The sequence below is a fragment of the Pogona vitticeps genome, chromosome 2, assembly GCF_051106095.1.
Source record: "Pogona vitticeps strain Pit_001003342236 chromosome 2, PviZW2.1, whole genome shotgun sequence".
Classification (NCBI taxonomy): domain Eukaryota; kingdom Metazoa; phylum Chordata; class Lepidosauria; order Squamata; family Agamidae; genus Pogona; species Pogona vitticeps.
The window spans coordinates 196,054,389-196,067,454 of NC_135784.1; the positions used below are offsets into that span (position 1 = coordinate 196,054,389).

Genomic DNA, 13,066 nt, shown 5'->3' on the forward strand with positions numbered 1-13,066 from the left:
GTTAAGAAATAAGGTAATTAAATTGTACCCTTCTGGACTGCTTTGCCAAAATGAGACTCAGTGGCACTCTTGGATTGAGGCGGTTCTAATTCTTTCTACAATGAATTACAGAAAATAATGCAGGGAGATTCCTGTTCAATGTCTTAGAAACCACAAGGCAAGAGTCACTGGGTACCTGGAATTCACTGTCTTTAGTATAAAACTCACACCTAAATCTTACTCTTCCTTGCATCACAATTAAAGATGAGCACAACCCAAACTACAAACCAAAGAGACCTACAAACCAGGCTGATTTGTGGTTCGGTTCATAATTTGGTTTGGGAATCCCATTTTGTTGAAATAAAACACTGGATTTTTTTTCCTCTCGGCACTTAATTTTTTTAGCAAAACAGATGCCCTGCCCCCTTCCCACTGTCCCCATTGCTTCCCTACCTGGTTCTGTCTCCCCTCCTCTTCATTCTCCACCACTGCCATTTTTAGAGACAGTGACTCGGCTTCCCTTCCGGGGCCATACGGAAGAGGGAAGAGGTGGGCAGCAGAGGGGTTGGAGGTGTTAGGTTGCCCTTCATCAGGCACAAACTGGAAAAAAACCAAACGATGAACAAGTTTGTTTTTCTGGGGATCATGAGTGGTTCATCGGTAGCCATGAACCATGAACCACCCCAATTTGTCATTTTTCCAATTCATGCCCATCTCTACTCACAATCTAATGAATTGTTTGTTTGTCATATAAACTCATGTTTCATGTGGGTAAAAGACTGAATAAGGGCAAAACTAATTTTAATTTAATCCAGCCAGGACAGTGAAATCCCTATTAGGGAACTGGAATTCTGGCTATTTCTAGTGGGACTGTGCTCCCCCGGAAAAATCAAAGACACAGTTGGGGGCACTTATGGAGTCTCTTCTAGATTTACATTGCCTATGTGCTGGTGGTTCCCAGCAAATTTTGCTCACCTGAGGCTAATATGCCATTCCTATTAAAGTCAGATATGGCCATGGTGGCACACAACTTGGTTATATCTGATTTGGTTCAGCCATGCAAAACAGGTAGATGTATAACTCTATGAAAGCTGTAGAATCATCACTGGATGCCTGAAGCCAATCTATATTAATAAAATAAGTCACCTAATATGCCCAGTGCCCAGTGACATAAATAGAAAGGCAGCAGCTAATAATCAAAGGATCTTCATCATACGCACACGCACTCTTTGGCTACCATCCTGTCCCTTCCAAATTAAAATCAGGGTAAGTTTTTTTAAAAAACATCTGTGAATCTTGAGGGAACAGAACAAAATGCCAGGGCTACAATGTGGATAGAAGGAACTCCCCACCACGTAAAGTGAATGGAAACCCTGGAAAGTCTAGCCCCCAGCCACAGGGAGAAGTGAGTTATTTGAAAGTCACTTAATAGGCTACGAAGTCTCTCTCTCTCTCTCTCTCTCTCTCTGTGTGTGTGTGTGTGTGTGTGTGTGTGTGTGTGTGTGTGTGTGTGTGCGTGTGCGCACGCACACATATGCATACATATTTATATGTATTTAATTTGTACACTGTATCAATTAGTGGTGAACAGAACTCTGGGGTCAGTTTACATGCACAGTGAAATAAACGTAAAATAACTTTAAAATATAGTAAGAGACAAATGCCACATATAAACAAAGCAGTCATCAAAATAAATTAACGGAAAACTGAATAATTGCAAACAGGGAACAAAGATAGTCAGTCCATACTATGTTAAGAGAAGATGTACTCAAAAGCTTCGATACAGCCTTGTTTTGAGCATCCTCTTGAAGGCTGTGAGGGGATGTAGTTCCATTGGGATCCCATTCCAAAGGGATGGAGTCGGCAAAACCAAAGTGAACCCAAGAAAACCGGGTTTTTACACCAACACAGTCTTTTGTGAGTGCAGAGAAGAACCAGCAATTTCATACCTATGTCAGTGTAGTCTGTCCCCCTCAATATGTACCATAGACTACTTGGTGTAAATTTCCCAAAATGTTCTTGGTGTTGCACGTTACTGGGCAAAACCTATCTGATATATTGATTAGTTGTACTGTGATGATTCTGACATGAAGAAAGAAATAAAGGTCTAATTTAAACTACTGCAACACAATCTACAATGGAGCACTCTTCAGTCAGAAACATCACAGATTAAGAATAGTGTACCGAGGCTGTTGATGGGTGCTAGTTATAGGGAGTATGTAACTCTTAAGAAGGAGCCTCCTCAAAGATTTTAAAAGTACTGCGAGTACATTTGGGCATCCCTTGGGCAAGGTGTGCAACTGACCAATTTTTCATTGCCAGAAGCATCACACTGTTAACTTGATCTGTGCAATGCTCTGATATGAATAAAGGAAAAATGATTTGAAAAGTTACAGGTCAATTTCCAGGCATAATTCAGAGGGCTAGTTATGACCTATAAAGACCTCAATGGATTGGAACCAAGCTAGTTGAGGACACTCTTCTCTTGTACAAACTTGCTGGAGTGCTGAGTTCTTCTAGAGACATTTCTCCATGTGCCACCAACATCTGACATTTGCTTGGAAGGCACCTAAATATAGTCAAGGAGCAGCCAAACATCAAAGTCAATTGTTGCTCTGCTGGAAGAATTCTCTGACTCACTCAAGGTTTAAATTGGCAGGTATCATTGCAGCTGTTTCTAGGGCAAGTACGGTCCTGTGTAGAAATCTCCCATAATAATGTCTATTACCCACTGTGACACAACATTTGGATAAATATTAAGGTATGGTCTTGTTTCACAACATTCTCAGCCCCCAGACTCTGTGTTTTGGTTTCCAATCCCCTTTAGTTCAGATATTCTTTAATCTTTAATACCTTTTGCTCTCTTCATTTTGCTCTTTCCCATTCCTGCCCGAGAAGACAGACAGGGGACTCATTTTACCATCTCCGTCTCTAGGGATATCAGGCTTCTCTTCTCCCAACTCACATGCCTGGAACTTTTATTTGAGACCTTGCTGCTACTTCTACCACTTTCCCATTCGGATCTTGCTGTAACTTGGCCTACACCACTTCTCTTTTGCTATCATCTTTATTACCTATGGATAGCTGGAGCTTCTGTCTTTGCTCCTGTATCTTTCGTATCCCTCTCCCTTATTTTGTCCCCACCTAAGCCCAATACTCCCTTACTCTAATCAACAATTTATACAATACAACTCAGTTTGAGGTCCTGCCAAAGATCCTCAATGCTCTCCTATAATTTCATCTTCTCATTTATGGGCAAACTGGTAAGTTTCCATAGTACACTGCAGATGGCATCAGTTGTTGGAGCCTACCACCAGTATAGAAGCAGTTCTTGACTGACACAATACATTGTTTCGTAGTTTTCAGAGCAACGTCTCGGCTGACAGGCTTTTATACAGCCTTAGACTGTACAACAAAACATTACTATTTTAAAATAATGATGCCTTTTGGAACCTACAGGGCTGATCAATATTTTAACAGTTTTCTTAAAATACAATAAAAATATGAATACTTCTGAAGCAACGGCACTTACAATCCACTAATACAGAAGGCTGCAGGATGGATAAAAACCAATGCTTTTTTAAAAAATCAAATTGACTTAAATAATGATTTAAATAAAAAACCAAATTTTAATTGAAATAATCAACAAAATCTGATTTTTAAAAATTAAATCCATTCTGAAAGGATGATATTTCTTTTTTGTGAATTTGTTTCTGTAAGTAATATGATTGTGTTTTTTTAAAAAACTGTAAACAGTTGTTTTTCTAAACCATGAAGAAGGGATGGGTAGAGATGAGGCAAAAGACTGGGTGCACAAACAGAGGATATTAGCCATTATTAAAAAACAGTAGATTGGTTGAAGAACATTTCTTTAAAATATTTTTAAATTTCAGGATGCAATAAAGGTGGCAGATTTGCAAGGCAGGAGAGCAAAACTTGTATTTCCGGAATGAGAACAAACCAGAATACAAAGACACACTAAACACTAAGGGCCACAAGCTGCAGCTTTCCATGCTGCATGGCAAACTGCTCTTCAGTCTGGGGGGAATTTAAAATGATGGTCACAAGTAGACCAGCTTTTCAACATAAAATTCCATTAACAGTAGAGGCCCTTGCAGGAACCCATATAAACATTTTGTTCCCAGTAAAGGTAAATTTGTTCTGAAGTTTGAGCAATGCAGTTAACCTAAAAACAAATTTGTAATATGGAAATACCTTCCATTTACCTTAGTAAACATGTAATCCCTTGGTTAAGGAGTTATCATTGCAGCTATTTCATGGCAGTCAATACTTTTTTTGATCTCTCCCTGATTTTTCCTTGCCACTTTCCCCAAAATACAACACTGTGCTTCTCTAGATCATCCTAGACACTGAAGATTAGGGAGCTAGAACCCTCAACTAAGAATTATAGGGCAGTTAAAAACACAGGCTAGTATGCCTGGTTTATGACAAGCATGGCCACTGCGAGCTTCTATTTTCTCTTCAGTTCAACACATAAGATTTCTAACTCACCCATTATCTTCTGAGAAACCAATTGGACAAGTACTCTGCTCCTGGCACTGAGACTAAAATAACTTAGAGCCTAAGTGCAAAAGCTAAAGGCAAGTACATAATAACACTGGGCTCTTCAGTGTGTGTTTGTTGTTCTTGTCTGCTTGTAAATTATGGAACTGTCATGCCAAGCAATGCCACAAAGTCTAGTTGGAAGAATACTTTAAATAGAAACAACAATCTTTAGCTCCCTTTTCTTCTTTAAAGTTTTTGTGTGGGGATGGGGGGGAGTCATCTCTTTGCAAGGCTCCAATCTTTTGGGGCCTTCTCCCTGTTTAGGAAGTTTTGCTGACTGTAGTCCATCTTGACCATGTTCTCTTGTTTTCATAGGAAAACTGCAAATTGATACCTTTATCATCTTGGCCTCATGTGGAATAGAAAGTCCATTCTGCTCTAGTGACAGTCTACCTACCTATGCCAAGAGTACTATATCGGGCCCAATTATTTAGCTTAATCCCAAGTTTTACATGATCTTTATCTAGTGAAGAGTTCTGGAGGATTCAAAACCTCATCTTATTTATGATTTTTAGTGGTCCAACAAAGGTATTGCCCAACCTCAGGCTTTTAATGCAATGAATGGATCACAACTCACTTTTTAAAACTCGCATGTGCTTAAGTTTACATTGTCTTGCTACACTAAAAAAGCCTTATTAGAAAGAAGGTGAAAACTCCCATCCATGATTCTATTTCCCCCACATCTTTTTTTTTTCGTTTTGAGCTCCGAAAAGGAAGATGCTGCATGTATTTCAGAAAATTCTGTCACTATTCCTAGCAGAAGTCCTTCTCCTGCTGTTCCTTTCTCCCTCTCCCATAATCTAATTTCTCCACCACCATACCTTCCTCACAATCTCATCTCCCCCAGGCCCCACTACTTCCCCATGACCTTACCCCTTACTACTTACTTTAGGATTTTTAATTAGGCAGAACAATACAGAGCATAGGACGGGATGAGAAACAGAAAAGTTTGTTTAAACCTAAGAATTTTCTTGGTCATATCTTGAAGCTGCAGGATCTGTAGTCAACTAAGCTTCTTTAGATAATTCAAACTTGAAGAACTGGTTGATGCCAGGCTTTACCAAGAGGATATAGAATGAACTCTCTCCCCCATCCCCAGCCCGAGACATGTTATTGGTCTTGTGCTGGTCAGAAGCAGGAAGTATCAGAAACAGGGCAACAGCCTCCTTTAAAAACTGGATATTGGATTTATTTATTTATTTATTTATTTATTTATTTATTTATTTATTTATTTATTTATTTATTTATTTATTTATTTATTTATTAATTAATTATCCCGCCTATCTGATCAACCGACCACTCTAGGCAGCTTAGAACAGTGATAAAACAATAGCTAAGGCAACTTATATAAAAACATATTCAACAATTAGATCGAACGCAAGGAGGGAAAAAAGAGGGGAATCAGAAATTGGCTGGGGGAGGGAAGGTCTGCCGGAACAGCAATGTTTTTAGTTGTTTCTTGAAAATACCCAGCGAGGGAGCCGCGCGAATATCAAGAGGAAGGTTGTTCCAGAGGCGAGGAGCCATTGCCGAGAAGGCCCGATTTCTTGTCTTTTCCTTCCAGGCCTCCCTCGGCGTTAGGCTCCTCAGCCTTACCTCCTGGCTCGCGTGAGTGATACGGGTAGATCTTGGTGGGAGTAGGCGTTCCGCCAAGTATCAAGGCCCTAAACCGTTTAGGGCTTTGTATGTGAGCATCAACACTTTGAAGTCGATGCGGAATCGGATGGGCAGCCAGTGCAAAGCGGCCAGAGTGGGTGAGATGTGTTGGAATTTCTTCACCCCACTAAGGAGTCTGGCCGCTGCGTTCTGCACCATCTGAAGTTTCTGCAGCAACCTCAAAGGCAGCCCCACGTAGAACGCATTACAGTAGTCTAATCTTGAGATTACGAGCACATGCTCGTAGCTTTAACATCTAGCCAAGATAATTTGGGGCTTTTTCTGGGAGTTCACACCCCAACCCCAAATTCAACTACAGCCCTGGAGGCCTCAAAAGCATGTATTTCATAATATTTTAGTGGTCCAACAAAGCCTTGTTTTTGCTTTTGCTTTTTTTTTTTTTTTTTGAAAGCTCATACAGTTTGTTTTATCTGTCATTTTTCTGTGCGAGAGGGCAGACTGAGAAAGAAGGAATGGCTGTCTTTGGGGACACTTGAACCTGGATTTCCCAACATTTAGTACAGCACCCTAACCATACACACTCTTCACAAAAGTCTTCCTATCTCTACTTCCAAGTCAAACCATGGGTGCCTACAGAGGGGGACAAGAATTGGCACTTGTCCTCTAAATGTATTTATTATTTCAATGTACCTAAGCAGGCAGGCTGTGTGGCAGTGGAACATGCTATGTGCACAAATTATGCCAACACACCTAGCTCTCCCCAACACACCCCAGAATATTGATTGATTGATTGATTGAATTTATATACTGCACCATCTGGCAATTAGGCCTCTTTGGGCGGCTAACAACAGTATTAGGAACAATATTAAAACACAATAAAAATAAATTAATAAATAACAAATAGGGAAATTAAAACAGATGGCAATAAAGGTGGTAAAAAGGGTGATGGAGAGGATGGCAAAAAAGATGATAAAAAGGATGTCCTTGCAGACATTCCTGAAACAAACACAGGGGTTTAAATATGTGCTACTTAACTGGAATTGTGGGCGGCATATAAGTTAAATAAATAAGTAAGTAAGTAAGTAAGTAAGTAAGTAAGTAAGTAAGTAAGTAAATAAATAAATAAATAAATAAATAAATAAATAAATAAATAAATTTGTTCAGGCAGACTGTAATGCACAGTCTAATTTTGTTTTTACATTTATATTTTATATCACACCTTTCTATCAAGGAGCTTAAAATGGCATCACTATCCCTCATCCAACCTACAATCACAGAATTGTTGTAAGGATTAAATGGATGCAGATTTGTGAAAAAAATGTCATAGCTGGTACAGGGTGCAAAGTGTGGCCTTCCACATGCTATTGGACCGCAATCTGCCACTGGTTTTACTGGTTAGGCTATAGGAAACTGCAATCCAAAAACATAAGCAGAACTGAGCTTTGCCCACCCCTGACATGTGCAGATCCAAGCCCCTTGGATAAATGCTTCATCCCTGATATCTTTAATATCTAGAAAGTACATACATACATTTCAAAACCAATCACCCTAAACACACTGGCCTGCAACACATGAGAGAGTCTGTGTACATCAGAAGTAAAGCAGGCATGGAAGTTACTGCAAAGCTGAAGATGTCCAGTCTATCAAACTTCTTATTTCCCTATAAACCATATCCCAAACCTTACAAAAAAGAGAGAAATGCCTGTTTTTATTTTTCTGGATTATATAAAAATTACAAACTGCAGATATTAACTGCAAATAACACAGTTAAACAATCTGTTATAGCACTAAAAAAACAGTATTGCACCATAAAGTTTCAGGGAGCTGGGGAGGGGGAGGTGCACACACCTTGGAAACATTAGGCATGATCTCTTTGAAATACGTACTGTAAATCATTAGGAGAGCTACGATTCAGTGAAACCTATTTATTTTAAAAAAAGATCTCACAGCAGAACCATTTCTGAACTGTACCACTTCAGATTACATGTCGAGAAATGGAATATCATGAAACATGCAATCACGCCCCTCCATCCAGGAAACTACCAGGAAGAAGACTGTACATTCTAGGCTTGATACTACTTGCTTTATTCCTGATAAAATTAAATTTCCAAGTGTAGAATTTATTTGTGTGGGCAGAGAGAAAAGGTAACAGTTAAATATGAAAGCCCCACAAAGAAGTGGGACAATTTAGAACATAAACTTTAGTTGTTTGGGCAGATTAAGCCATAAGTCTGGCAGAAGTCTCCAATTCAGTGTAACACGTGGTGATGACTAGTCTCAGAAATGCACTACATTGAAATATTCAGCAGATAGTGGCAGCTCTCAAGTTACAACATGTTTTACTTATGCTTCAGCAACAGCAGTAAAAGCTGGAAGATCTAACTACCATCCTACCTTGGCTTCTCAGTGATCAGTTGGGCTACTCAGTCAGGACCCAAAAAAGGACCAGGCATCTCAGAGGTAATACACTGATAATTGTTTCTAAGGAGCTGACTATAGTTCTGTTTCCTTGCTATCATAAAGAAAGGTTTATGGAGGCTGCTAAGCTTTGCTAAGATCTTGCAAGGACTTTGTGGGAAGTAATATCATGCATTGTGCTGTATAGGCAATTTAGTTTAACACAGTACTGTTACAGTTATTTCATAACACATAATTTTGAGAATGGCTACAATTTTCTTCCATATATTGTACCAAACAACACAGTGTAGTTTGTCCAACTAAAACACTGTCTAAACTGAACTTATTAGTTCTGAAAATAATATTCAGCATATTTGTTTCTGATTTGGATGTTTGCCACTGATTTATTATCAATGTACAGTATTTGATAACTTGGATTTTTCAGTTCAAATGCAGATCAATATTAAAATTAAACACATGGTCAAATATTAGTTACAGATACTTTAGAGAAATGTCACCATAAACAACTGCAATGTGCATTTTCAAACATCTATATTAGAAGCAAAACTTAGTAACTTGGCACTTTTAACATTCTGTGATTATTTTAATCCAAAAAAACAAAAACAAAGCTGCAGCTAATCTTTAAGCAGCATAATGATTAAAGACCATTAAATACTCCAATTTCAGGAGGAAACAATATACAGTCCATCAATACTAAAATTATATTTCAAAATTCTAGAGCATTAAGCCTGGAAGGTTTACTGCTAATTAGAACCTTTTGCTAAAAATCATTTTTTAATTTGAGCCATGTTTTTACAAAGAAAGCTGAAAACAGGGTGCTTTTAGGAGGTAAAGTATTGCTTTAGTTTAGAGCTTCTCAGCTCTGAGACCCATAAAACCACTCATAGTACTGTTGCTTCATTTTGGTGTTGAAGAAAGTAAAGCTTTCTAAACTAGCTTTAATTGTAAATTATCAGCATGTGCTTAGACCTTTTGATACATATTGAAATATTGTGCTGGATGCAGAGCAACAGGGAACAACACCAACTAAACAACTCCATAGATAAAAGCAAAGAAGGTGGTTCTTGATAAATCCCTCTAAGCCCACATGCGTCTGACAATTTGTTTGAAAGCATTTAAGGAGTGGGATCATATAGACGGGGGCAATAGACAAAGAGGAAGGAAGAATCTATAAAAATCATTGCACTGCTGTTTCCTCCGTGGAAGAAGTCCTGAATCAAGCCCATCAGAAATAATCTTCCCATACTTATCTATTCTCTTGAACAAGCTCTGGCATAATGAAGGGTTCTTAATGACTGAGGGAGTTTCTGTGAGCCAAACCTATGAAAACCGTTTGCACTTCTGGATGAAAATCCCAGATGAGATTCCTCACAGGAATTTAGGAATATAACATGTTACAATAGTTCCTCTTCTTGAATTCCAAACTACCACTTTTGCTATGCATTTTCTGTAGCTACATATTGCCAACTTGTCTCTTATGTTGGCCACATGTACTGAATTAGAAACATTTTAGTCACTTAGTTTTAAATCTCTTTCTATGTGTGTGTCTGCATACCTATGTGTACAAAGGAGTAACTTTCAAGGATGTCAAGAGAAGAAAAACAGTTGGAACTTTCCAAAGTATCTCAAAAGCATCACAGCATTAATCATGTTTGAGGCAAATGCCTGAAACTCACAATTCTTTAGCGAATGCAGAAACATTTAGTCCTCCACCCTTAATCATTGTTAAATGATTAGAAGTCCATACTGCCCCAACTGAATATATGAATTGTTCCTATATACATGCTGCACAGGAGACATTCTGTGACAGAAACAGTCTTGCAAAATTTGAATAATAGAGAGTATGCTACCAATGCTGTAAAGATTACCCAATTTATTTGGGTATTTAAGATAGAAAATACAAATAGTTTCCATCACAGTGATTATTATAGAATAAAACAATTGGTAATCTGCCGATCTGTAATAAAGCTATCTTATTTGCCTACTGGAAGGGCCAACTCTGAACATCAAGTGTTCTTAATAAAACATAATAATAATATGGACATCACTGAATGCTTTTCTGTTTTGAAAAAATATTCAGCTTTTAGATTTCATATGCTACTACATCTCTAATGTTTTAAACACTCCAACATTTGACCTTTTCCCTCTTACAAATATTTTGGATTTCTCAGTATTCAAATATATTGTTAAACAATATTTCACACTTGACAAAATAGTGTTCCAGGTCTCGTTACATTATCTGTGCAGCTTTAGCTACACAAAATGCATTTTTTGTTCTCTTCTTTATACCAAGAACAATGCTTCTTTAAACAAGATTTCTTTTCTCTCTTTCACATACACACATATCAACAGTGCTCCACATTAACAGACTACGTATACTAACATTAACTTTCAATAATTTTTAAAACATAAATTGTTTATGCAGGCTATTATAATGGGGGCCCATCAGTGTGCAGTTGTTGGTAAATTGCAAACACTTTTAGCATTTCATTTTGATAGTAAATCATTTGATGGCTATTCTGCTCTAAACAGACTGACCAACAACAATTACTTAAAATACTCCTTACTTTACCACTGACCAGGAGATGTAAATTGAGTCATATAAACTCAGATCAGTGAGCAATCATTTTACAAAATGCATATACTACAGGAACGAAAGTATTAACGAGATCCAGTCAAACCTGAGCAGCTGTAAAGAACCATAAGTGCTGAAATATATTATTTGCAATGAGTATGCTTAGCTGTGTCTGGATCATGACCTGAAATTAACCAGATGTCTTCTGCACTGAAACAAACATATTTTCTTGAACCTGCTTAAATGCAAACAAGCCAATTGTCAGAACATGAGCAAAAACCTCTCTCAAATTCTGTGAATCTTTCCTCCACCATCAAAGCCAAGCTGGGGAGAAGCCAGCCTCACAGGCTGAACACGGCTGGTCTTCCCTGTTTTTGACTGTTATAAAGATTTCTGAAAATTATTAAAAATGGCCACTAAAAGGCAAGGATATTTAGCTATGTCAGCCCAGGTCAGCCCTGTGAGTAGAATTTCATAGAGCAGATAACAATATTTTTAATATAAGCAAAGATATTAAATGGCCATATTTTTTATGTAAATAAAGGAAACATGTCATAAAGTCTGGCCAGCAGCCTGCTTTTTTCATGCTATTTCCTTCCCCTGGTTTCTAACCCAATCAATTTCATTCATTCATTCATTCTCCCTGTTACATAAAGCTGAAGCCAGACACTGAAAGCATAAAATGTTAAAAGTTAAGAATATTCAGTAGGTACTAATCATAATGATCTGGGATTTGCTATAACAAGCCAAGTAGGAGATTGGAGTCTTATGTTCCTCAACAGAAAAAAATTGACCTGTTCTTTTACAGCTATTAACAATTTTAACATACAGTTTATTACTGAACAATCTGAAGCATAACCCAGTAGCTGCCATTTAAAACAAATGACATTATCTCAAGTGCATGCTCCACTGCTTCTATCAATCTGTCACAAACTGTCAATATTGAACACATCATTATTTAATTTCATGGCAACGAGTCACAAATTACAACCCCTCCAGAAACCTGGGGCTAAGAATATTTCCAAATTGAAAAGACATGCAAGTCGGCTGCCAAAAAACTGCAAACAGATTAAATATGCACAGACTTACTTTTCGCCCATCACTTGCATGGCAGTTCACATTTAAAGGTGTCAACAAAGCCATCAGTTTTTCTTCATTGCCACTCCTACATGGTACAGAAGTAATAAATGGGAGGAGGGAATGCTTTATAAATTATTGCAAATTGAGTTCCACATTAAAGCACTATGTACTGCCACATTCAAAGTATCACCTATAGTATGATTTTCAATTTAAAAAAAAATCTAAAATCTTCTCTTTAGGAAAATGATATAAAAGAGTAATAATAATTTAATATACTATCTATATTCTACTTAGATTTATGTATCTGCTGCAAGACATTTCCCAAATATCTACTTTTGCTACATTCCACAAAACACTGTAAATAGCTTCAAATCCCGATTGTTTCCTATGATATGCTTTAATAAGAAAATGTAAAATATGACTGTAAGCTGTAAGGCAGAAAATGAAAATACCCTAGCCCATTTTCTTTTAGTAAAAAGATCACTATCTAAAAGAAATACAATCCAGAGAAGGTTATGTCGAAAATTCTACCCCCACCATACTGGATGATTATAAATAAACATCCTATTTTTCTTTTTGCATTTGGCTAAATTCCAAAGAGACTCGCACTAACAAGGCTTGTTTAGCTGCATACTATCATAAAAGGTTAATGACAGACTGACAGATCATAAAAGCCCATTTTTTTTGCCCTCGCCTTCTACCACCTTCCTTGAAAACAAACAATTTGTATTCTGAGCAGCACTTACCTAGCAGCTTCCAGGAGTTCGTCCTTCTTGTATTCACCTAAATGATTGCAAAATATCATGCTGTTAGCATTTGGCAGAAGACAGA

The 13,066-nt window shown here is 37.7% G+C and overlaps 1 protein-coding gene and 1 long non-coding RNA gene across 3 annotated transcripts in view; one reads left to right on the forward strand and one right to left on the reverse strand.

The window, feature by feature from the left end:
• TNKS (tankyrase) overlaps positions 1-13,066 on the reverse strand; it is an 87,360-nt gene that overhangs the window by 42,596 nt on the left and 31,698 nt on the right. The window contains exons 4-6 of one of the 2 annotated variants that reach the window (XM_072991857.2): positions 12,982-13,018; positions 12,245-12,320; positions 433-579 (exon numbers count right to left, since the gene is read on the reverse strand). In XM_072991857.2, coding sequence (XP_072847958.2) covers positions 433-579; positions 12,245-12,320; positions 12,982-13,018 — 260 coding nt within the window. The remainder of the gene's footprint in view (positions 1-432; positions 580-12,244; positions 12,321-12,981; positions 13,019-13,066) is intronic. The other variant, XM_020812994.3, reaches the window with a different exon arrangement.
• LOC144586482 (uncharacterized) lies at positions 6,989-7,268 on the forward strand. The gene is made up of 2 exons (XR_013541330.1): positions 6,989-7,092; positions 7,129-7,268. It is a non-coding gene; the product is annotated as an uncharacterized LOC144586482 (long non-coding RNA).